At 35.9% G+C, this 27,199-nt stretch overlaps 2 protein-coding genes across 2 annotated transcripts in view; one reads left to right on the forward strand and one right to left on the reverse strand.

Annotated features, from left to right (window-relative positions):
- Ogg1 (8-oxoguanine DNA glycosylase) overlaps positions 1 to 27,199 on the reverse strand; it is a 427,234-nt gene that overhangs the window by 319,492 nt on the left and 80,543 nt on the right. The window lies entirely within an intron of this gene.
- LOC149413325 (protein I'm not dead yet-like) lies at positions 837 to 26,398 on the forward strand. The gene is made up of 9 exons (XM_089644839.1): positions 837 to 866; positions 2,473 to 2,533; positions 9,532 to 9,646; positions 9,732 to 9,826; positions 13,490 to 13,587; positions 14,174 to 14,266; positions 15,242 to 15,435; positions 16,392 to 16,529; positions 18,624 to 26,398. Exons 1-9 carry the CDS (start codon positions 842 to 844, stop codon positions 18,741 to 18,743), a joined length of 939 nt encoding a protein of 312 aa, XP_089500965.1. The 5' UTR covers positions 837 to 841; the 3' UTR covers positions 18,744 to 26,398.

Raw genomic sequence — 27,199 nt, forward strand, 5'->3', positions numbered from 1 at the left:
TACCCCCAAACTGTCATTTCATTTCCAACTAACTCAACACTTAAATGTATAAATTAAAAAATCAATACCATGGCAACACCCATTTGAGATTAAATTTTAGTATATACATATATAAACTTGAGGTTATTGTCGACTCCCTAATATGACATAGTGGACATATGTAATGGTGGACTTATCATGATTAATTTTTGGGTTATTATATCGCTTCCTCCCTCTTAAGCCAATGCTTCGGGGAGGGGAAGGAGATGGGTAGAGGAAGGTGGGGAAGTACCTGGCTATTCAGATGTGGTCACCAAACACGGCTAAAGCCATTTGAAGCAACGTTTCAATCCCGAATGGTGGCCTTACATCATGGCGATACTGAAAGTTTCTTTTACTCTGGAATGTGGAACACAAATTAATCAAATAAAATTACATGCGCGTGCCGGGATTCGAACCTGCGAACCTGAGGATTGCTAGTCGAGAGTCCTACCCCTCAACCACGGAGCCCGTTTGATGTCGATGTGAAAATATTCACTTAAACCTTTTTTTTTTTAAGTTACACTCATTTCTTTGAATGATCTTGGTGTTGTCATTTAAAACCATCTAATCGATTGCAGCGCCCTCCTTTTTTGTCTACACTTTCTTGACGGACTGTACATAGTAAATTGTAATGTTGCAGAATGGGATAGGTAAAGTTTACCTAGAGTTGCCAGAACAGAGCGAAACTATAGAGAAATCAGACAAAGAAAGGTATTATCTTTGAAATTCATACAATATAATATAATACATAACCAGTTACATAGATTTAATATTCTGTTTCAGACTCGTCCCGAGCAACATGACAATATGTTATTTCCTGATGATAGCTTACTCTTCTTCCATTGGTAAATAATTATGTTATTATTATTCAATCATTTATACCGTCTAACTAAATTTGAGGTTATGAATATATACAGGTTTTCCAATAAGAGGTGTTACTTTGAATAGCCCGTTATTTCGGTAGATGTAACTTTTGAAGCTGTCATTTTTTGACATTTGACAAGTAGAAACTACGCCATTAATAAAAATGGAACGATACACGCTTCAACAACGCATTGAAATTATTAAAATTCACTTTAGTGAATCAAATGCAAATCATCTTGAGTGATGAGGGAGGCCCATTTCCACCTCGGTGGCTTCGTCAACAAGCAAAATTGTCGCATCTGGGGCTCGGAAAACCCAAGAGTTATTGTTGAAAAGCCTCTCTATCCTCAACGTGTGACTGTTTGGTGCGGTTTGTGGTCCGGCGGAGTCATTGGACCTTACTTTTTCGAAAATGAGGCTAGAGCAACAGTTACAGTGAATGGATCGCTATCGAGAGATGATTGATGATTTTTTATGGCCGGAATTGGATGGTATTGATCTGGACAGCGTTTACTTTCAACAAGACGGCGCTACGTGCCACACAAGCAACGAAACCATTGATCTTTTATGATTGAATATCAAAATAACACCTCTTATTTGAAAACCCTGTATATTGCAACAGGAATCAAGAATACACAAGGATCTGATGTTGTATATTCACGTCATCCATACACATCACTACCATAAATAAACCACTCACCTCGCTACTGAAATAATGAGACTTGCGTTGTTACCACTTTTTGAAACATCAAAACCAGCTTTCATAACCTCACTCACAACTGCTGTAGCTGAAATTTTTTTGTTCTTGTTGTAAGGTGAGACACGTGAATGAAAGAGGTTGTAGTTATCGCAGTGTTTATTGAAGTAGTTGATGGGTACGTTCACTCCGGACCGATGCTCAACGCAGTTGGTGGTGAATTTCCCAGGCCGATGGTCAACACTGTAGAAGCGGAGATGGACGGTGGTGGTGTGAAGGGAAGTCCATTGTTTCGTAAGCGTAGAAGCGGAGACCGGACTTGTAGGTGATGCTTATCACTGGTGGTGAAGGCCATGGGTCTTCCAGGTGCTCCGGTGAGGAAAGAGCCTGAGGTGCGGTGGACCTAGTTAATTCCCGCAGAGTTGTTGGTTAGTTGTAGCCTCTTTTTAGGAACGGGTAACGTCGGGGGCGGTTGGTCTGTGGCCCATGGCGGCACAGTCAGGCGTGATATGCGGCGCGGAGTACATGACATGGTATGTGGCCGACAGGATTTTGTCTATTAAAACAGGAATACACCACAACAGTTTTGTTCCTAGCACACTACCATTTTGGCTATACGTATTTATTAATTACTCCGCTAAGTTTAAAGACTCGATGATGTGAGTAGTGACGACTTCAACCGACTGTTCACAGGAGACTGACATCACCTACGAGTTTACAAAATGTCAGCCTGTGTAGGAACCTTCGCGCAGATGTATGGCGATAGTCTCCAAGATACTAGAATCGTCGAGTATTGAATGTTTGCTTATCCATGTGGAAGAAAGACCTGATGTGATGAATGTTAAATAGTTGGAAACTAAGAAACTAATCAGCTTATTGTAATATTTTAGGTGGGATGGGAACACTAGTTGGAACTCCGACCAATTCAATCTTTAAAGCGATCTTGGAATCGTAAGTATACCATCGTAAATAGGAGTTCTTTCTATATGCCAGAATATTATGTACAGTACAGCCAGTGGCGTAGCTAGGTAACCAAGGGCCCTGGGGCAAATTAAAAAATGGGGCCCCACTGCTATGTAAACTGGTTTTATCAAATAAAAATATGAAATATACAAACACTTTAAGAATGCTAAGCTACTTAAGCTTGTTTTTGTGCAGTGCAGACTGCAGGGCAGGTAATAAAAATATTAAACAGTAACAACATAAATTACAATTAATACTTGGTGCAGGTTTGGCTAATAAAACTAAATAGAGAATATTCAAGGGTTTATTATATAAAGGTCGGGCCTACCAACTGACTAAATAACAATTATATTTACAATTTTTTCCTAGCTTTAGTTTTCGCAAAAGTATCAATGACTTAGTTTAAATCCAGGCTTGATGCGGTTTGTTTTCAATTGCTTGTTTTCAATTGCTATTAGCGATAAATGTCGAAGTCGAGTTTGGCCCATCTTATTTCTTAAATAATTTTTTATTATTTTTAATTTGCTAAATGACCTTTCAGCTGCTGCAGAAGTGACAGGAATTGTAAAGAATAATAACATTGCTGTAAATACTTCCGTTAAGTCTCATTCTAGCACTGCATATTTGCTCATTATTTCCTTACATAATTGGTGAACAGTCCATGCTTGAGTTAGTTGACGTAAAAATAGATGGTAAATATTAATAAATTGAAGTGAAAAACTAGGGCCTATTATATCTGAATATTTTCTTTGGAATTCGTCACACTTTTGTAATAAAGTTGCTTCATCAACATGTAATAAAAATGTTGGTGTTAGAAAATCGAATATATGACAGACTGCACTCATACCAATAAAACGTGTTTCTAATTGAGATATTACTGTGTCTGTGTCTAGTACATTATTGAAAATCTCAATTTTAAATATTTTTTCTCGGTTTGGAAATCGGTGATCAGCAGCTAATTCATCAAAATGTTTTTTAACTTTTATTTGCCTTTTTTCTTGAAAATGTGTATCAATACCATATTTTTTTGCAGTTTCACTGGCTTTGCACTTGAATAATTCGAAATCATTTCTATAAATTTGCAACTTTGCTTTGGTCTCTGCTAAAACTTTCCTCGCCTCGCCCAAATTGATGTCGCATTTTTGTAAAGTTTTGGATGCATAATTGATGTCGTTCAATACACTGTGCATGAATTCGTAAAGCAACACGAACTCGAAATTTAGCATTTTTGTTTTAATAATCTCTGCTTCACTACGCTCATCTTTATTAGGACTCTTTAGAACTATTTCTGATAATGCTTTGATAATATCAAAATAACGAAGTTTTATTGCAGATATCGTATTGACCCTCTATTAAGTCGTATCCATTATGATGAAAAAAAACCGTGACGCTCTAATTTGTTCTATTAGATGGGTTTCGAGTTTGGTCCCCAAGCTCTCAATCATTTCATTTTGAATTGTTGCACTCAGATATCTTGTAGATCCTAAAAACATAAAAAAAACACAATTTCAAAAAATTCAAGTCAAGTTAAACAGTTAATAAACAAAATAAAACGATAAAAAAACTTAGAAATAATTATTATTACCTTTGGGCATATCTAAAACTTGCCGCAAAATGTGATCATATCGGGCGACAAGCTCTACAAAGGACAGAAAATTTCCGTGGTATCCTTCCTGACTTAAGTCTTTTTGATGTCCTCTCAAAGCCAAAGAACTCTTTGCTAGGGTAAGTATGATATCGCATAACCTTTGAAGAACAAATGATGCTTCTTTGCGAATTTCATTTTCAAGTTCCTTGTCGATAGTATTAGTATCGTTTTTTTTCCAAAATTCATACACAGCACATGCTTCCGAATGGCCACTCGAACAACTGTGTTGTTTAATTCTTTCTGATAAATGCTTCCAATCTCGAATTCCCGTACACCAAACATTATTCCTTTGTGGAGCAAATAACCAGCAGGGTTGACAATAGGCAGCGTCTAGTATTTTGGAATAACACAACCAAAAATGACTGGCCCATATTTAGAACACGAAAAGTAGTACGATTTTGAAAAACACCTATTGTTCTGGTTGATGTCTGTTGGAAAAGGTCCTGAAGGTGTAAAGGCCCCATATGACGGCCCATATATAAAGGCCCAATTTGACGTATTTCATTATCACTTCATATTTTGTTCGTGAAGTTTCCCAAGTCGTAAGAAGATTTGTCGTACACATTTTCGAAAAATGTGGAGGTCTGTGGTTCCTCCAAACCCTCCGCTCTTATGTGTGTCATGCAAACATCATCCACGTTCACATGATCGGCGGCGGAGGTATATCCAACTGCAATAATTGTCGAATCTTCTTCAGTAGGCTTCTCAACCAACACTGCAGTTACCACATTAATTGAGTCAATAGAAAATTTTTGGCCAGATGTACTTGCAGAAGGCTGACTAAAAAACTTGCCAATTATGGGCAATTTTTGTTTACTTTCTTCTCTTTCTTGGCGTTGTTTGCGTTTAAATGCGCCACTGGGTTTCTTCTTTTTATCCATATTTTAATACGCTACAAGTGTCGTTGGGGAATGACGCACATATCACTATCCGTCAAATTGACAACACTGCCAACCTACAGAAAGAATTTAGGGGAATTCCCTAGGCATAACTTTTGAATTTCTCTCAACTGAGTTGTCATGATTAAAGTGGGGTTGCAAGTTGCAACCTGTCATATTTATTTTGAAAATGGGAGAAATTTCCAAAAGTTCAGTTCGATCAAGATTTCTGGTAAAGATTCGAGGGCCCCCTGAGCTTGATGGCCCCGGGGCACTGCCCCGCGTAGCCCCTAGGTAGCTACGCCGCTGAGTACAGCTTAAGAAGTTCCCACTTAAGAAAAAAACAGGATTTTTTCTCACATAAGAAGTTTTAGCCAAAACTGCTTCCCGCCTAAGAAGTTTCAAAAGTTTTGCGGTGAATCCATCACAAACAAAAACTAGTGGCGAAATATACCTGAAAATGTCCAATCACTTATTTTATTATTGTCTGCATCCCACTTAAGAGATTTTATAAGTTCGGCATCAAAATCACTGTAAACTGAAACTAGTGTCACAACATACGTACCTGAAATGAACCTTTTTTCAACAGTCATAAAATGAACAACTTTTCAACAAGCAGATTACGCGAGTTAAACAGTGGCAGCTCGAGATTTTTGTGTTTGCAATTATTGAAAGTATTGTTGTACCCCGAAACTATAAAATATTTTTTATTAATTTTTCCTATGAAATTTAAAATACACAATACAACTGAAAAAATCTTCAATTAAAAAATTGCAAAATTTTAATCAGAGTTAAAATGTTTTATTTTGTCTGGTCTTTTGGAAAACTTGAAAGTTTCACTGTACTTACAACACTTGGAGTGTTGTTTTTCTCCAGTTCTGTGTGCCTAAGGCTACAGTGATTTGATAACACTTAATTTATTCACATATTTTTTTACAGAAAAAAATGTATACTGGGGTATCACGTTCTAAGGTCACATTGTACATGGGTTTATTAATTACAGTGACATAAGTTATAAAAAAATAAAGGAGAGAGAACTCAAGGGAAAACTTAAAATTATTCATAAACTGCTCGTTCGTAGGTGGTGCTAATTTAATTATTTTGGGAATAAACAATATGTATACGCAAGTTAAGGTTTCAAATATTAAGATGAATCATTGTTCTTTGCACCTGTACATATAAAAACGCAATTCTTTCAAGACAGGCATACAAATATAATATTGGATTGAATCACCGATACAATATTGTATTTGTACGTCTTTCTTGAAAGAATTGAGTTTTTACACGGACAAAACCATTTATTCATATTTGTTCACATCCTAATTTCCTATTCAAATTGTCATTTCCCTTGTCCTTTTCTTCCTAAAAGTCTTACCTTGGAAGAAACAAGAACTGAATAAAGAACACTGGCGTCAGTTTTCTTAATTTGTTATTATTTCATTTGTTTTATGATTCGAATTCTTGTTGTCGTTAAGATTGCATGTTATTTCATTGTTCGTGTCAATAATCTAATAAAGTAAAAAGTCCATTATATAGTGCGAATTTCATCCTCAACTTCACTATTATCACGAGGTAAATTTAAAGGAGTCGTGTGGTGAAAAAATAACATTAACGGTGATTGTATAAGGTGTGCACCTTGTTATAAAAGAATATATAACACACTACCCATATTTATTACAATCTCAGGGATCTATAGTTCAGGCCATCTCTCAAGGAACCATTAAAATGAAAACACTTCATGAAGTTATAGATACTAATATACCATTTATTTGGCAAAAAAAGTTATGCATATTATTACTAAATTATCTTAAAACTATTGCATGGAAGAATTGTACGCTAGAAGTTACTGTATCTGTTTCATTACGTTTGTTAGAGGTACCATATATTTAAAAGCGCTTATTGCTGTGAACCGATGTGGGACGTTTGGGTTGCTTCTCAGGTGCCATAGCGTGGTTCAACCCTCTAGAGTTTAGAGTAAAACAGCTTTCGGCCTTGCCGCTATATGTGGGTGACCAATGGGTCGTCTCCCGACTCCCACAACTAAAGTCCACGCCTCTCTGCACTGAAGTGTCGAGTTCTCGCAACTCAAGTCTTCATCTCCCTCTCTGTGTGTTCTTCTTTCCCCCTCGTCCGTAGTTAATCATTCTTTTAAGGGCATGATTTTTGCATTAGCGCTTACTGCTCGTTTATCATCGATCACCACATTGCACTTGACTATGGCATATTTTACACTGTAGCGATGGATACTGCTAGAGTGTTCCAGAAAGCCGACCGGTTTAGAATGCATGGGCTACGAAATTTCGAGACATTTTGATATGTGATACATTTGGCTATATAAATAGGCCTGACACAGCGAGTATTCAGTATTCAGACAACGGTAAAACGTCAAACTCGTAACCTTGACCCAGTTAGTTGCCCGCATTCTGTGCCAAAATATTATAGTGCTTTCTCGTATTATTCTGTGAATAAACGCGCTTTTGTGTTTCCTTCAATAAAAGTCCTAATTAAAATAAACTGAGACTTTCATTAGTACACAAAGATAACTACAACACTATATGTATTACTGCGTGATGGATGTGATGGTGTATCCTCTATGATTTGTAGTCGTAGAGATGCTTGATTAATGGAGGATACGGGCAACTCATAACAACCTGTTAAATATAAGTGAACCATGGAATCTTCAAGACACTAGCAGAACTCAAAAGAAACCAATATCATCACCAGGTAAAGGCTTCCTTTCCTCTTTGCTCATATTTCCTTGTGATAATAGCACAATCGATTGATCTTCTCTTGTTATTTACATGCAGTCCATCAAACAAATAATATTAACATCATAAAACATGTGCATGTACTGGTGCAAACAAATAATTCATCTTATCAAAAAAATTAAATTAGCGCCATTAATGAAAGAATGAAGAGCATGTTATTAAATCTTTTAAGTATACTCTTAAAGGGAATAAATGTTATTTTTCCAGTCGATTTCCTAAGGCCCCTCGCATCCATTTTACCACCTTCATGGTCTTCACTTTTCCTTCCATGGTCCTCATTCACTTCTGTACTTTCCTCTACATGATTTACACATTCATGGGCTGGTTAAGGTGAGACCATTTACCATATTACATATTGCTAACCCTGTTACTATGGTTATCTATTAAATATTTATCCGTGGGAACTAAGATGCATAACAAGCCCAACAGAATTCCGGTCTAAACTAAAAACTTACCTTTTTAGGCTCTCGTACCCTTAAATTAAATATACCTGCTTGAGAGTAGCATATAATATTGCCTATAATTAGAGATGGCAAAATTTAGCATTAATTTTCAGATTTCTTAGCATTAACAATTGGAAATTTAGCGTTTTATAGCATTTTGAGGCATAATTTAGCGTTTTGTAGCAAAATAGAAAAAAATGTATTTCCTGAATGTTTTTAGCGCATATTTTAAGTATTTTTGGTAAAATATATGTTTAACCTTCATTTGCAAGTATTTCCATGTGAAAGATTATAAATAATTAATTTTAATATTAAATTAATAAGGAAGGAAACTCTAAGTACGGGTCGAACACAAACACAACAAATGCAGATTGCGATTAACATCAATAGGCGTCATTTATTTCGCACAAATTGTGTAATGTCAAAAAGCAATTTTAACCTACAGTACAAAAATATTAAATATTTACACATAAAATAGTAACAAAATTATAAAAAATCGTAGGAAAGGCTTCCAAAAATGAAATAAAGTAGGCATAATACTTTTCTAGTAGAAACTCCCTTCCTTATGCATTTTTCTCAATTCTTCTTTAGTTGTACTGGACTAAATATTACTGTATCAGCTTCTCCATTTCGCTAAATAGAATAATTTAGCTGAAATACGGCCAAAATCACGTTTTTCGCGTTAATTCGCGAAATAGAAATCACTGGAAACACTTTCAAATGCCTTGAAACGCAAAGAAAACTTATAAATGCCCTATTTTCGAACCATAAATATTTTTTCGCGTGTTTAGTTAAAACGAAATTTTGCCATCTCTACCTATAATACATCATGATCACACTTTTTTATTGGATTTACATTATTCAAATCCTTACTCCTCAATCTGTGGCTCTTATCGAGGGATAAATCACATTTAGGAAGATAAATTCTAATCAAATCTTGTACTATAGTACCGCCCAACATAAAATTTCCTTTTCCTCTCCCAAACAAATATTAATAAAATGATTACCAGAATTAATAGTGGCATTTCCAATTATGTCCAATGCGAGCGAAACTGTATCTAAATTTCTCTAATAACCAATAAATAGTGTTCAGTGGATTCAATCTGTTAGCCATAAGTCGTACATAATAGAGATAAGATAGAAATATATATGTTATAAGATAGAGCCCTTGGGTTGATTTTTCACAAAAACGGTGCTATACAAATCATCCAAATATTATTATTAACTGTTTCATTTGCTACATTTTCAGGCCAAATAGCCAAGCAGCCACAGATATTTATTTGGATTCAGTGGGAAAGAATGTCATGAAGCTCGTCATTAAGAATCAGCATACCGCATTGGGACCCATGACTTTTATGGAGAAAGTAAGTTGTACCATCGTTTGTACTTGACATTTTCACACTAATTCATTGACTTGAATATTATTTTAAAAAACTCTTTTTTTTTCAGTGTGCCATATTCGTGTTTGTGCTGGTGGCTTCTCTCTTTCTCACGAGGAATCCTGGATTGTACCGGGGCTGGGGAGATATCATTGCGGAACCGGGGTACGCCATATCTGCCAGACTATTTGGTGCCTCTTTATAGACTTTCAAATTGATAAACCAGAGCCAATCAAGGAAGGGGGAACAAACCAAGTTGCATGGAGCGGGGAGGCAACATGACCGTCTCCCTTTCTGTGATTTATTAATAAATTAATCTTGACAGAATACAGGCAACTCGCATTATAATAATATTTGTTTGTTTGTTTGTTTATTACAAGATAATACATTACAAAGTGATAACAAAGTAATAATGTATTATTCCCAGTGAGTTTATAAAACTCATTTCAGGAAAGACAACATTAGATTAAGGACAAGACAAATAAATAAAATACATTCAAATAAATAAACGCAGATGTTACTGTGGAGTTCCAAAGAAAGGTTGTGTTAGTCATTAATAAAACTGCTGAGGAAATAGCTTTTAAGCGCTTTTGCCAATGTTTTTTTGTTCGTTGCCGGAAGTTTTAAATTACTAGGTAATGCGTTATATTGTTTATGTGCAGTGTATTGTAAGGAGTTAATTCCAAATTTGGTCGTGTAAGTAGATGACGATAAATGTATTTGATTTTGTGATGGTGTTTTGTGCTGGTGTATGTCAGAATTAAAGACTGGTTTAGTGTTGGTGTGTGAGGAGTGTTGAATTATTTGTAGAATGGCAGTTGTGATGTTATACTTTGGCAGGACTGTAAAAGGAAGTATTTGTGTCTGTGAGTATATATCTTTGACATGTGTATCCCATGGCAGATTATACAGGGTGTCCGGAAACTCGTAGTACAAGCGGGAAACTGGTGAATCTACATCACATTTGGAGTCGATTTTGTAGTATATTTTTTTTTTATTTGAGCTTTCGTTATCGAGTAAATCGAGTTTGAAGTTGATTTTTTTTATTTTTTTTTTAATCAAATTCTTATAAATTATTACTGAAGATCAAAGTACCCAACTAATTAAAACTATTTGAAAGTAAAACAAATGAAGAAACTCAGATTTGAAGCATTATTTTGAAATCACCCTTCATTTAACCCGGTGTAATCATAAAATATTTCTGCTCTGCAGGGTTAAAACATCTGTTATTCAACCCTAAACACCAGAAAAAACTTTAACCCTAAAATAGCCGAAAAATATTTTTTTTTGGTTTTTTTTTTTTTTTGAAAATGCTCAAATCAAAAAACTTTATGTTTTTTTGGGTTCCCCATGTGGTGTAGATTCTCCAGTTTCCCGCTTGTACTACAAGTTTCCGGACACCCTGTATATATTAAGTACGGCTCTATTTTGAATTAATCACTATTTAAACCTCGAAAATCTGATTACGAATTTCTAGTCCTTTTTACAATGGCTGCGTAAACAAACTTAACTACAAATCACAAATCGGGTAATCAAAAGTTCGAACTTGTTTCCAAAATTGAATATACTTTTGCAAATGTGTTATAATTTATTCACCTCACTCATTTTAGCATCCCCAAGACAGGCGATTCGATTAAAAATGAACATTCAGATCCTGCGCAGAAAAATCCCACAACGGACTGCCCTGCAAAACGTTGCCTTAGTTTAGCAAACCTTACTTTGCTAATAGTCTGGAAATTTCAATGTTTCTTCAGTGGTCAACTTACGACTGATGTCGTAGTTCATTCAAAGCACTCTCGAACCTGATCACACTTCTGGTGACGAAAATATGGTCACGTGCTTTGCCTCCAGCTCTTAGTCTCATTTTATGTTAGGGCCAGATGTCTGTGGGTGTCTCGAGTCCAGTCTGTTGGACACCAATCGCGAAAATGTAAAAATAAAAAATTAGACACTGGATTTATTTGGCACGAAACTGTGTTGGTTTTCTCCTAGACTTAGTGATGTGATATCTAATTGATAGTCGTTTTTAAAAAAATGGTATTGTTGACATCTACGGTTACAGATCTGTAATTCTTTATAACAGCCTTGTCTCCAGATTTGAAAGCAGTGCTTACACGCAAGAGTGGGGGAAGCAACGAGTTTGACAAACAAACAATAAGTTAGATTATTGTAGAAATATATTATATATTAACAATTCCCTCAAGGTGATTTTGCACAGAAACCGAGCTGTAAAAAATACAAAATAAAATTATTATTATTATTATTAAGAGTGGGGGAAACCACCAGTCGATACACTAAGATTGATAGCTCAGTGGTTTTTGAGATAGGATATTCTGAGGCTCCTCAGTTCGGGTAAAGTCTAAATTTAGTCGAGGTGCTATACACTGACTGGAAATAGTCGACAAAATTTTGGCTATTTCGGGGTTGGAAATAACTTCTGTTCTGTCGCTCAAGTTGATATGGGAATGCGAATTTTTTTATTGAATTTAATAAAATCCCAGAAGCATTTGACATCAGCTTTGAACCCAAACTGGATTCTTTCAAAATATTGACATTATGATGTTGCAATATCTCTTTTAAGCTCATTTTGGATAATAGAAAATAACAAATAATCTGATTGCTTCTCGTAAAGTTTATATCTTCTTCGATGTGATTCTTTGCTTTTTCATTTATCAATATTATTTTAGAAAACCACACTTACAAATTAAAAATTTGGAAAAATTCAGAAAAAATATTGTTTGTAATGTGACTGCATCATCTATGTCAGATATTGTATACATGGTGTCCGGGGTCAAAGTGCAGTAACTTCGGGAGGTGATTCTACATCATCTACGTCAGATATTGTATACATGGTGTCCGGGGTCAAAGTGCAGTAACTTCGGGAGGTGATTCTACATCATCTACGTCAGATATTGTATACATGGTGTCCGGGGTCAAAGTGCAGTAACTTCGGGAGGTGATTCTACATGATGGTAGGAGCAAAAAAGAAAATTAACTTTTTCCGAAATTCCAACTTTTTTTTCCATACAAAAAAACAAACCTACTAAAAATCCTTAATGGAGTACACACTTACCTGATAAATTCGCTGTGTACTTGTCGAGCGCGAGACTGGTGACATTGAGGTGTTTTTGCACAAAAAGGGCGCTATACAAGTCATCCAAGTATTATTATTATTATTGTTTATTATTTTCCAGTGACGGGTAAACCGAGAGTTCGATGTTATAACAATGCGCTTCAAAATCGTCTGTTTTATGATGTTTTAAACCAAATTCGAAGAACAAAAATAATAATACGAATTTACACTTTTAACGATAAAAAATATGAATAACTTATTAAACACAGTAAACAAATCACAGCTGTTCTGTTACCAGCTGTAAAGCCTGGGAAGGGGAGGGGAGGGGGGGTAGCGTGTGTTAGTTCTAGGATCGGCCGGTCGATTTCAAATGATCCAAAAGCAATAATAATGCAGTACGCACACGCCGGCGCAATTTTTCGTTTGTAGCTGAAAAGTACATCTAAAAGTTGAAATTTTAAACCAAGTTACTTATCTTTTTTTACTTCTACCATCATGTAGAATTACCTCCCGAAGTATATCATGCAACAGTCTCTGACAAAGTATAGATAGATGAATGGGACACGGACAGCCACTAAAACACACTTCTTTCTATTAAATATGATTTAAGATTTTCACGGCCAAAAGTATTTTTGTTATTTGTTTTTGGGGTGTTATGCCGTGTTGCGCTAACTCCTTCTTTAGCCAACGTTTTGGACATTGCAGTGTCCATCATCAGGGCAGATGTGTTATTTTACACTTCTTTCTTTTTACAGCTTTGTTAGAGATTCGTGCAGTGCCGTGTTTACGGTGTTTCTGATCTTCAGCTTGCCGAGCAACACCCACTGTTTAACCTTCTTCAATTTTAGGAAAGGTGAGAATATTTACCAGCTCTTATCTGTTCCTCCATATGTTATTGTGGAACTTTTATATGAGGCGTGTTAAAACAAAGACGGCAATCTCCACCCTCTCAACTCTAAAATGAGTTAGATATGGCGATGGATAGGAAATCAAAAATACCATTGACAGCTGCAAAGGTTTCGGAACAAAAATGACAGTAACAACAACGGCAATTTCCTTCAGGTTACAGAACAAAGACGACAGTATTTGTTTGGGCCAATCAGTAATCAAGAAATATAATATTAAACATGGCCGCCCCATACAAAGTGTGAACCTAAAAATTTTCAGTTCCTAACAAACTGGCAAAATCTGCACATGTTTTCAACAAAACCGGCAATATCCAATCTCTACACAACAAAAGCGTTAATCTCCATCTATTAATTGAAAATAACTCGATAATTTACCAATTAATCACAATAAAATATAAATGGAGTGGAACTTATGGATACACTTTAATTTAAAAAAAAAAACATTTACTGGGTATTACTCAAAACGAAAAGAAGTGGAGAATGCCGTCTTCGTTTTAACACGCCTCATTATCAACAATTTGGAATTTCTAGGAATAAAACATTTCCCCACGAAGACCACCAGTGGAATGCTAACTTGGGATATTGTGAACAAGAGAGTGTACTGGGAACTGATATTCTTAATGGGTAAGAATAACAGATTGATTAATTTTAGTGCAATTCAAAGAATACAGTTTCTTACAAAGTAACATAATTTAAAATCTGTCACTGTAGCGTAACATATTGGGAGTAAAAAGCATCAAGGACAGAGGAACAAACCAAGTGCGCTGAATATTTTGTTACAGTATTTAGTTTTAACTTTTTATAATTTACTCACCCGCAGTAAACGAACATGTAAAAGATGAGTGGGCTGATCAGAAACACACATTTAGGCCTTGCATTCTCAAACCCCCCTGGTGTCGAAAATATTGTCACGTGTTTTGCCTTCAGCTAATTAGGTTAGGGCATGTCTATCTCTTTTGACGTCAGTGAAGACGCACCCATTTATCAACAGTGCAAATCAATGTCCCGCCTTGATGTGAAGATGGCTGGAAGAACCAGAAGATATGACTACAGTATTATTCCCTGTATATATATATATCATCAGCACTACAATCCTTGGGAGTCTCGGCAGCCTCTCGAAACATCTCCACGCCATCTTATGCCAGTTGGCTGTGGCATTAGCCTCCACATCAATGATAATAGTTATATATATATTCAGGTTCGGGTATTGCCATGGCATGGCGTGTAAGGAACTGTGTGCGTCTAGCCTGATCTCCAAGCTGGATCCTGGACAGCCAGCCCCGCCTGGTGGTCATGATAATCCTTATGATGGCCATTGAGATGCTCACCAAAGTCACCCCCAACATGAATTCGTATGTGTTATATCACATATAATACCTAGTAATAGTTATGTATTCAGGTTCGGGTATTGCCATGGTATCATGCTCAAGTAAGGAGCTGGGTATGTCTAGCCTGATCTCAAAGCTGGATCTGAGTCCTAGACAGTCAGCCCCGCCTGGTAGTCATGATAATCCTTATGATGGCCTTGAGATGTTCACCTTAACATGAATTCGTATGTGCTATATCACATATAATACCTAGTAATAGTTATGTATTCAGGTTCGGGTTTTGCCCTGGCCAAGGGGTGCAAGGAGCTGGGTGCTTCCGAACTGATCTCCGGCTGGCTCAGAGTCCTGGAGGGCCAGTCCCCGCTGGTGATCATGATCGTCCTCGTGGTGGCCATTGAACTGCTCACTGAGGTCACCTCCAACATGACCCTGGCCAACGTCATGCTGCCAATTGTGGCCGAAATGGTAAATGTGACATATTCTAAAGGGGAGATAATGACAATCTTGCTCAACTTTATTAATGGGACTAGGTTAAAGACTAGGTCGAGGAAATATGGTGGGTTACAAAATGAGCCTATGATCTGAGTGCTTACAGAAGCTAGGTGAATTTGAAGTACAACTTGTTCACTTAGCCCTGATGCCAGTTCTATTGTAACTCCTGTTTCTATTAAATGCAATGTTTATGAGAAATAGGGAGAGGTTATAATAGAACTATCAACAGAACGCCGGTGTAAAAGATCCTTAAGATGGTGCTTGTGCAATGATGGAGGACTTGCAAAGGAATTGAACCCACAATGCCGGTGTGGAAGTTGGTAAATGTGTAAAATCTGTAATGACTAATGACATTAGATCAATATATAGATTCATGTCATTACTGATAGTGGAATTGTTATTTAGCAGCAGGTTTATGTGACTTTTTTGCCAAGAGACAGCCTCCATGGTTCTGAATCCAGGAGGTTGTGTTTTAAAATCCCTTTGATTTATTAATGACAATTCAATGATATTGTATGTCCACTTAAATTACGCCTACTAAGCAATAGCTATTTTGCTATCACTAAGTGACCGAAAAACATTACAAACTTTGGTCACTGTAATGTTTGAGGAAAAGCATTCAGGATGACAAATTCAGCAACTTCCACCTAACCTTGTTTCCAATTAAATAATGTACTTGAGAGTCTTTTCAGTTTTACGTTTCAAGTGTTTAAGGCTGGAAATAGTGCCACGCGCACTTCAGTCACATACTGTAATATGTAGGTGAATGAATGAAGAACTGCAGTTCCACGCTGCAGTTTCGCGCTGCGTACGAGGACCATCGGTCCAGCTTTTCAGCATTACGTCGTTGGTCGACCGACCGTACGCGTGTCACTATTTCCAGCCTAAGGCTTAAGTATGTGTTTCAAGTCTTTTTCACTGTATTGCAGGCGGTAGTGACAAAGACCAACCCGATAAAGTTGATGCTGCCCGTGGTCCTGGCCTGTTCTTTTCCTTTCCACACGGCCGTGGGTACTCCCGCCAATGCCATGGTCATGGCGTACGCCCACATCCCCAGCAACAAGATTGTATGTAACAACACTCAAACATTACATATCTTGACTGCGTTAAGTTCAACCTACACTCAACCAGCCTTATGAAATGGAGCCTCTGTACAAACCCATTAAACAGCATATAATGGCTCTCTGATTACATTTATTATCCTGTTCCCTCGATATCTTGGATCTTCCCACTCTGCCTATCCCTGCACTATACAAAATATGACAGAACATTGAACGGGTTAAGACCACCACGTATCTGGTCACTGTGATTGCAAATAACCTTCACTTTTTATTTTAAACATGTTGACCACCTCCTGACATGTAAGAATCTTAAAACTTGAAAAGTTCTAGTAAAATGAAATTAAACTTCAAACACTATTCATGTTTAAAAATATACACCGGTGTCCCCGCGGACACTAACCGTAAAGTGTACTAACTTCGGGAGGTGATTCTTCATGATGGTACAAGTAAAAAAGATAAATAACTTCCCATACAAAAAATCAAACCGTTTAACCTAAAAATTACCTTAATACGTTGAATTAACATTTCTACTTCTAAAATCATGTAGAATCACCCCCCCGAAGTTAGTGCACTTTACCCACGGAAACCCTGTATATACTAGATAACCTGTATATAACCAATGAGATACCTTGCTTGAATCAGCATAAACTGCAGAAGAGGTTTTAGTTGTGGTTCAACTTTCTACGGTACATAATTTTTGCATCAGCTTCATTAGAATGTAAGGTTTTTTTATTTTTATTTTTTTTAAATATAATCACAAAAAACTAGATTTACTTTTCTTATATGGATACAGAGTTCATAAACATACTTTCATTAGATGGATGCATCTATTAATACTTTCTTTAGATAGATGGGTAGCGATGCTACGAGAATATTCTGGAACGATCGCCAAAGCGAAACGCACTGTAGCGGGAACTCTCTAAGTGCAATGCGAGCGTTCGGCGTTCCTACCTACAGGTCTGAAATGTTCTCGATGCACCCGGGCGGCTATATAATGAGACGCATCGAGATGTACTCAGTCAGTCATTAATTAGCAGTTTTACAAGTGACCAACATGCGAGTACCGCGACTGCTTGCTGCATACTGAAGGGACCACAATGGCAGATTCCCCCGCGTCGCGCCCCGCTGTTGCTTCACCGCACCGCTACAACATACTCACCTACACCCGGCTCTGACGGACTACAAATTATTATTGACTCCTCGGGATCACATCAGCGCCCTGGCCCCGGATGTCATTTCTGGCCAGCGCTTCTCACGCGCCTAGACCCTGCGACACTTTCGCCGGTCTGGTCTTCACCAGAGCTGAACACATCCACGAGTCCGGTCTACACCAACGCGGTGTCGACTCACTGACTACACCTGGTGTCATCCTCATCGGTCCAGAGTCAACTCCCAACTGCGCAACTCTACTGACTCAAAATAAACACTGTGACACAACACATCCACATTCCTTCATTGTCTCCTTACCAAATCCCCAAAGATGCATCGTTTAATACTTTCATCAGATAGATCCATCATTTAATACTTTCATCAGATAGATGCATCATTTAATACTTTCATCAGATAGATGCATCATTTAATACTTTCATCAGATAGATGCATCATTTAATACTTTCATCAGATAGATGCATCATTTAATACTTTCATTAGATAGATGTATCATTTAATAACAGAATTAGAAAAAATTAACTAAAAACACCGAGCTTTTTTTATTAAATTGTTTTTAGATGGAATTCTGTGTATTAAAAAAAACACACACACAAAAATAGCCATAACATTGGAAGGATTAAAAATGGGATAATTTTGACTGCAAATATTGCCCTATCACCCCACTTTGTTTGATCCATGGAAAACTCCATATACTATTTTAAACAAATAAATTGTGGAATAAGATTATTTCTCTAACATATAAATTTAGATATCTCAAAACTAATGCAATGTGGGTTGGTCATTTTGACTGAATTGTCTTTATGACATTATTTATACAATGAATTGGGATGTTGGAATAATAGAGTAGTCTGTAATTAACACTGCGAATTATCTCAAGTAACAGGTGATGAGTCGCAGTTTACAGTTGGTTTGTTTGTTTGTTTGTTGCAGATGGTAGGTGGAATCGGCCCCACCATTAGCAGCGCTATAATCCTCGTGTTCAGCTGCATGTTCTATGTGCCCATTGTGTATCCAGAATTTAATAGCTTTCCCGATTGGGCCAAGGATTAATAAATTTTGTCCCAATTTTGAAAATGTTGAAAGCCAAACATCTTCTTCGCCTCTTTGGTAAAACAGTATTGGACGGCAGAAAACTGAAACTTAGAACTGAACCCAGAACTTTATATAAATGCCAGAACGGCAGCAGCGGTGGTAGGATTTATCTGAACACTCGGGGGAAGAAGATTGAAAGAAGGTTTTAATTTACTAACATAATGTATAGGCAATGAAAGACAGTTTTTGTTTAATTATAACATTTTATTATTACATTAGCTCTACTACAAAGGAGACCTCCACACAATACATTTCATAGATAATATTTTTTACTATGTATTTACAAATAGGAAAACAAAGTGACTACATTATCTTTTTCAATTATTATCATTTTGTGTACTGTACATTATGCAATATTTAATTATATTTTATTGTGATTTAGTGCATTAAAATATGACAATTATAAAACTTTTGACTTTTTGTGTGAATGATTTATAAAATGAAAAAAATCTAAAAAACAGCAGAATCAAGGAATAATCCAAAAGTATGTTGTAAGTCACACAAACAACTTTAGTTGCGGCGACAGTGATTTGGTAACTATTCCAAAAGTCAGTGTCGCACACACCTTCATATTCCATAGTGGATTTTGATGCAACGACTCAACTAAAGTTGCTCATGTGCCAGGTGCATAAGGTCTGAAGGTAAGTTTTCAGTGTGTCGGATTATGGACTCTCCCACTTGCACTGCGGGATGCAAGGAACGAGCTGCCCTCTATATGACACAAGATGAGTACATTCCCAGATATACTTTCCCTTCTCTGGGGCACCATTTCCTCCATTGCCCATATTTATTTATTTATTTAAACGCCATAAAATGGCTTTTACAATAGAGTGATACAATAGAGTGATTACAGAACAAGTAATGTGTACACAAAAATATTGTTGCAAGTGATACAGTTGTTAATAGAATTGCAGCTAAACAATACACAATTAAAAGAAATATCTACTAGTGTAGTAATAGTTGAATGAATATTTATTTATTTATTTATTTATTATTGGATAATTTGTATAGCGCCGCTTTTGTGAGATATCACCTCGGGGGCGCTTTACAGTTGATGCAGGTATTACAGAAAATATAAATATTACAAAAATAGAGTGAAGTTAAGTTAAGTAAAATGAAGTAAAGGAACAGGTGACACGAAGATAGAAGATGGAGACTAGGTTTGTATAAGACCTGACATACATCGAGGTATGAGGTGTTTATGATAATGAATAGTAATTAATATAAAGTAAATTCTATTAAGGCCTAGAATGTTATAATAACAGAGAATATTTTATTTGGACAGAATATTAATATGTATAAAATAGTGACTTTTTCACATGTATAATCTAGCAAAATATTATAATAGAGTAATAAGTAGTGAGTTTATTGTTGCCTTCAAAATTAATTCTATTTGGAATAGCTGGGCAAGTATCGCAATTTGGCTTTAGTAAAACAGGGCTGTCAACGATTTTATGATACTTTTGGATAAGAAATAATATATTGTTTAGTTTTTCGACTATGATGCTAATTCCTTACCAGTAGAACAAGTATGGCATTTCTACATGACGCCTGTAATCTAAAATGTAGTCTTCCAAAGGGCCACCCATTTCTGCACAGCATTGAGTCAGGATTTTCAAATTATTTTGGGTCCCCAAATCATAGGTGACTACTAATGCAAGTGACTTGCGATTGGTACAGGGTCAGCAGTTGTAAACTACATATTAAAGTTGTGTATTATCATGTATTTCATATATATATAAGCGTGATTCGTATTTTAGATTTTTATTTTATAACCCTGAATATGTTGTATTTACTTTAAATGTAATTGTGCTTTTGTCCCACTGTTTGCAAACAAATAATATACTATAGAAAATCAATCTTGCATAGTTTTAGATGTTTTTTTAAACAGGAATAAAAAAGCGAAATAATAATTGGATTATTTCTATACAGCCCTTTTCATTGTAAAATCACCTCAAAGGCGCTTTACAATTTAATTTATTTAACCTACAATCTACCACTTATACTTGTAACTTACAACTAAGATTTATTACTACACAGTGGCTTACAATTATATTTTGTGCAATTATTATTGTTCAATGCTAAAAACAAACACCTTCTAGACATCGACCACGTGGAATAACAAGGTTCCAACTGACAATTTGAGCTGAGTTCCAACTGCACTACTCTTTATTTCTTAGATAGACACCAACATCGTCTAGTGAATATTAAGGAATTATAATGTGTTAAAAGTTCCAACTGCATCAGTTATTTACTGTAATTTGTGAAACAAGGTTTAAACTGCACATGGAACCGAACCTTGTTACTCCAACTTAAATTATTTTGATTAAATTCACACTAATCTATAAGGCGTTCCATCTGACAAACTGTCGAATTTCCACACACTGCTATTTGAAGCGTTAAATAGAGTGAGTAAACATGATTCCTTATCAGGGTTGCCAAATCGTGGGAAATTCACCAAATTGCGGGGAGTTTCTAAGATTTTTCAAATATTGGGTATTTGGTGGGAAAAACCTTTTTGTGAGGAAAATGCAGAGATTCTGGACATTTCTTGATTATCCTACCACATTGAAAAAAATATTCAAAATAATTGTGAGAATGTACTAAAATTTCGTTTTCTTTAGCAAAAAATTTTCAGCCTAATTTACATTTTATCAACAAATAAAAATTGTAATTTTGTTTCATGGGGAATTTGAACATCTATTGTGTGTATTTTAGAACATATGCACTGGCAACCCTACGTAACTCATTTCGAAAGTGAATTATTTCTTGATTATACATAATCCAACCATTTAAAAAAAATATATATTTACAGTTACAAGTAATTTCATTTTCTTTTGCAGCAATTTTTCAACCAAATATTTTTTTAAGCCGGAACGAAAGTGAAATTCCCGAAATGTGAACAACAAAAAAATAATTGCTAATTTCAGTAGAAGCTAATTTCACATCACTGTCATAAGTAGTGACATGACATATTGGCTTCCGCACCCAGTTGACAGATGGCGCCACCTTATTCAGTAGAATTTGTTTAATTTAGGACATTAACTCACATCACTTAATACACCTTCTTAATAGTATACCTATACGCATAACAGCTGGTTTTGACAGCTCCGTATAAAGAAATTTGGTGAAAAAAAAGCAATGTAGTAACATAGTAAGAGTTGGAAACAAATAAACAGTGTTACACTAGTCAAATTGGCAGGGTTTGCGAAAGTGGCAATGTAATCTTCAGCCATCGATCGTGATTTTAAATACTAAATTTGAAGTACGAAAATATTATTGTCATTGTAACGTCGGACAAAAACCATAGGCAATATTTACTTATTCGCCATAGACTTGTATTTTCTGTGGCTATCAAATTAAATTAAAAAAGGGGCTAACTTTTCACAAAGAGGCCCAACTCAGAAAAATGACCAGATCTGCTCAAGTGATGGATATTTTAACAGAAATGAAACAGGAGTTCCAAAAGCTTCGTAAAGACATCACTGACTTTAAGGTCACAATCGATTACTGTGCCAACAAAATTGACGACTTCTCTAAGCAAATCCAGAAAATGGACAAAAAAATGAAAAAAGTTGAGGAAAATTAAAACAACATTTCTGTTATCAAGAGTGCCCTAAAAGAAGTTCAACGAAAATTAAACGATATAACACTCAAATAAATTGTATAAATTGAATTCCAGAAAATGATAAATAACCTGTAATTAAAGTTACAGGTTATCATGAATACCACACAACACAACATTTGAATCAAAACAGTGGAGTGGTAGCCTACATTAGCGATGATATTCACTCTCAAGTTCAAGAAATTCATATCAGTCAATCAAACTGTCTAAAAATAGTAATTAATGGACATCTATGTATTTTAGCCATTTACAGATCACCATCATTCACTGACATTCAGGAATTTCTGGATAATCTCGTATCTGAACTTAAAAAATGTAGTGAATTCAAACAACAAATAGTAATGGGGGATATAAACATCAACACCTATGGAAATATACACAGACAATGTCACAATTACCTTTGCGCCATGGCAGAAAACTACTTTGCATTAAATATTAAAGCTCCTACCAGGGTTCAAGGTAATAGCAGGTCATGTTTAGACCACATAAATACCAGAAATATTACGCACTCCACCGCATTTATTATCCACAATACAATAACCGATCACTATACATCCGCAGTAAGCATTCCGGATACATCCCTTAAAAACCAAAATCCGCAATATATTACCTATGCGCCCTGAAGATGTGGACCATGTGACGCGGGTTGCTACGAAGTCCACCCAGGTTAAGCCAATCATTATTCGCTTCGCATACCGCAGAAGAAAAGCAGAGTTACTTGCGCTAGAGAAGAAGCCTAGGGAGATCACGAGCACTGACCTAAAATATTCTGGATCGGAAACTATTATCTATGTCAACAACCACCTATTAAAACTATTAAAAATAACTTGCTGCTATCCAAAGCGAAAACAAAGACGCAGGAAGCGGGTTATAAATTTGTTTGGGTAAAGGACGGCAAGATCCTGGTGAGAAAAAACGACACAGCGTTTGCTTTTTTAATCAGGAGGGAGGACGACCTTCGAAAATTTTTATTAGTGAATATTACCCATTGATTACTACTGTGCACTCCCCCCTCCCCCTCTTTACCCTTCACCGTATGTTGTCACTGCATTATTATTACGATTATTATATTATCACAACCTTTCCGTATTATGTTGTGCTATTTATGCTGTTCTCAACTGCTGTTACAGCAAGGTATTATTATTTTATTTATTCAACATTCATACAGCTCAATATTTTGTTTACAATTCTATAACCTAATTCTGTCATTATTAAAGTCACCAGATACCATAGATAAAATCATTTACCACAAACAAACAAAAAAATCTGATGTCAAAATTGCCCTCTTTCAAAACATAATTATTTAATGTCACGTAAATTATTTTCACATCAATTTTACAAAAAGACGTATTTAATAATGGTTAATATATACCTTCAAAATGTATTTTGGTAAAACGGCAATAACCTTTTATTAGCAAAATGTACGTGGCTTGAAAAGTAAATTAAATGATTTGTACTGCGAAGTGCTCAGTTGCAATTATGATTTAATTTGTTTTACAGAAACATGGCTCGACTCCACAATATATGACCGCGAAATAGTAGATGATCATTACAATATTTATAGACGCGATAGGGACACATCGAGTTCTCTTAAAAAATCAGGCGGTGGAGTTCATCTTTCCTAGTTTCAGCACACAGCTCACAATCTTCAGAAGATATAAATCTATAATAAAAATAAATTTTATTTAATTTCAATTTAAGTTTAATCCATAAGGATTAAATTTAAATTGCATGAAATATCTAGGCAATCCATCAACTTGTGTTTGGCATATTTGCCTCCAGATATACCAATCGAAAATCGCCCAGCCTTTTTCGATAAGTGTCAAACGACATACAGGGTGTCCGGTGGTAAAGTGCAGTAACTTCGGGAGGTGATTCTATGTGATCGTAGGAGTAAAAAAGATAAATAACTTTTTCTGAAATTCCAACTTTTAGGTGTACTTTTAAGCTAATAACGAAAAATTTCTCCGACGTGCGTAGACGGCATTATTTTTTTCGTCGTTGCCAAATCTACATCCCGCGCCCCCCCGGTAACTAATACCCGCTACCCCCGGCACCCGAATTCAGTCGGTCAGCTGGTAAACTGTCCCCCGCACCCCCTCCTGCACCCCCCGCTATTAGTAAATCGTAATTCAGTAAACAAACGTCTGTGCTTTGAATGTAATGTGTCACCTAATTTGACGCGCGGAGTAAACAACTTTGAAAATTTAATTTATCTAGTGTTAAAAGTCTCATTTAAATAAAAACTTGTTGATTTAGTGTCTTTATCTAGTATTTAAGTCTTACTAAAAAGTACATCTTTATTCGGTGCGTGTTTTCCTTAAACATCGAGTTTTATTTAGTTTAACCTGTCCGGGAGTATGGACGGAATTGAACGTCAACGTGCGCTTTCGCCAAAGGAGTATGGACGGCCATTCACGTCAAGCATCGCAAACTAAAATTTGGCGCCACTTTGCTGTAAATGTGCATCGTACTGCCATCTGTGGACCTATTCCTACAACTTTACACCATTTTAAAACACTCAACTTCATTATCGACAGAGATATAGGCAGTTATTCATTTTTGATGACGTCACACATACAAATTCGAACGTAAACAGAAATCTGCAACCGTTGATTTCGGCGCGCACGTGTTTTGATGATTTGCTCGCGGATTTTTAATAGTTTGTTGGTATATCTAGGCAATACAGTTTAAATTTAATGTGTTTTGTGTTTTTAGTGAGATTATGAGTTCATAGCAAAGTGCATGGCATTGTGTCAACACATAATTTTTATAGTTTTGAAACTTCTAACCTTTCTTGTGACGTATCCTCGTGTAAAACAGTATTAAAATAACTTTTTTGTGGTTTTGTGAATTTTCAAGCATTTTGATCGACGTGTTTAATCTTTTTTCATTGTTATTTGTGTTTCTCAGCGAGAAGTTGTATTAATTTGTGGTGATTTTTCTAACGAAATCATACTATTAAAATCTTCAAAAACCTACTCAAGATGGATTTACGAGATGATGAAATCACTGATATTTTGATGAACAGTGACAATGAAGACGAAAATATCGAAACCTTCGATGACCTGACATTATTCTCCGATGATTCCTCTTCTGATGACGAGGAACCCGTTGCCGTAGAATCCCAACCAAGTGCTAAACGGAGACGAGAAGAAGCCAGGATATGGAATGATACAAATTTCATTCCAACACTGCACAACTTCGATGATTTTCAGTCCGGTATAAAAACGCACGTTAATTTGGAGGACAGTTATCTCGAAATGCAACTTTTCCAACTGTTTTTTACCAAAGACATTATGAACACAATTGTTTCTGAAACAAATATTTATGCAAAATCCGCATCCCAGAACGTATCAATATATAAATATCAAAAATAAAGAAATGGGTTGACACTACGGAGGAAGAAATGTACGTTTTTCTTTCCACCATAATTTTGATGAGTCTTGTTGGAAAAAATTGCATTAAGAAATATTGGACCAATAACCCCATAATAGAGACACCATTTTTCAAAAAATTATTTTCTCAGGATCGTTTTTTACTTATCCTGAGAAATCTCCATTTTGCAAGTCAATGCTCCAACAATGACAGACTTTTCAAGATTAGGAGCATTTTGGACCCACTGAGAAAAGTAATGAAGGAAACCTTTTATCCTTACCAAAATTTGTGTATTGATGAAAGTTTGGTGTTGTGGAAAGGAAGGCTATCTTTTAAAATTTATATACCTTCAAAAAGGCACAGATTTGGAATAAAATTTGTTTGCTGTGATGTGAAAACGGGATACGTATTAGATATTATAATTTATACCGGCGGTGAATCAGACATCCAAAGTCATCCCAATGTTGGAATATCGGGATCTGTGGTTTTGACTTTGCTTAAAGATTATCTTGGCTGTGGGCATCGTCTGTATGTAGATAACTGGTATACTTCACCCGCTTTATTTGACTGCCTTTTTGAAAATAAAACTAATGCTTGTGGGACGGCAAGAACCAATCGGAAGCAAATGCCTAAATTGGATATGAAAATTAAAAAAGGAGACATAATATCGTTTAATTCGCAAAACCTAATGGCATTGAAATGGCGAGATAAACGGGATATTGTGATGTTGACGAATATTCATGCCAATAATATGATGGAAACCACAAAAATTGACTACACTACAGGAGCTAAAAAACATAAACCTGAAGCTGTAGTGGATTACACAAAGAATATGGGAGGTGTTGATAATGTAGACCGAATTCTCGGATTAGGAGCAGTTGGCCGCAAAACAATTAAATGGTATAAGAAAGTATTTTTCCGGCTACTAGAAATATCAATAATCAATGCGTTTTTCATGTATCGCTCCGTGAAATCCAAAGAAACCACATTTGAAGAATTTAAAGAGAAACTTGTCACGCAGATGGTTGAAAAATATCACACTCCACGAGCATCATCATCAGGGGGTAGGCGAGGAAACGACAATCCCATTAGGCTTACAGAAAGGCATTTTCCACAGCCAGTTCCACAAACAGAGTGCAAAGGCAGCAAAGCACAACGTCGTTGTTTTGTGTGCAAGCACACATCAATAAGGAAACCTCAAAGAAAAGAGACAAGATACATGTGCTATGAGTGTGACGTTGCTATTTGTGTACATCCGTGTTTCATGGATTTCCATACAAAAAAAACAGTATTAATTAAATACTAATTTATGTAGATAGTTTAAAATTTTCTCCATATACTTTCCAATAATAGTGCTAAGTGAAAATAATTGTGTTGCATACATTTTTTTACCGTTTTGTTCCTGTGCCAA

Source organism: Hesperophylax consimilis, chromosome 22 (assembly GCF_061612785.1).
Source record: "Hesperophylax consimilis isolate HC1 chromosome 22, BYU_Hcon_1.0, whole genome shotgun sequence".
Classification (NCBI taxonomy): domain Eukaryota; kingdom Metazoa; phylum Arthropoda; class Insecta; order Trichoptera; family Limnephilidae; genus Hesperophylax; species Hesperophylax consimilis.

Coding starts and splice junctions, on each gene's coding strand:
- LOC149413325 (XM_089644839.1), top strand. CDS start 842: ATGATAGCTTACTCTTCTTCCATTG. Junction 14,267..15,241: donor GGAACTGATATTCTTAATGG/GTAAGAATAACA, acceptor TTATGTATTCAG/GTTCGGGTTTTGCCCTGGCC. Junction 16,530..18,623: donor ACATCCCCAGCAACAAGATT/GTATGTAACAAC, acceptor TGTTTGTTGCAG/ATGGTAGGTGGAATCGGCCC.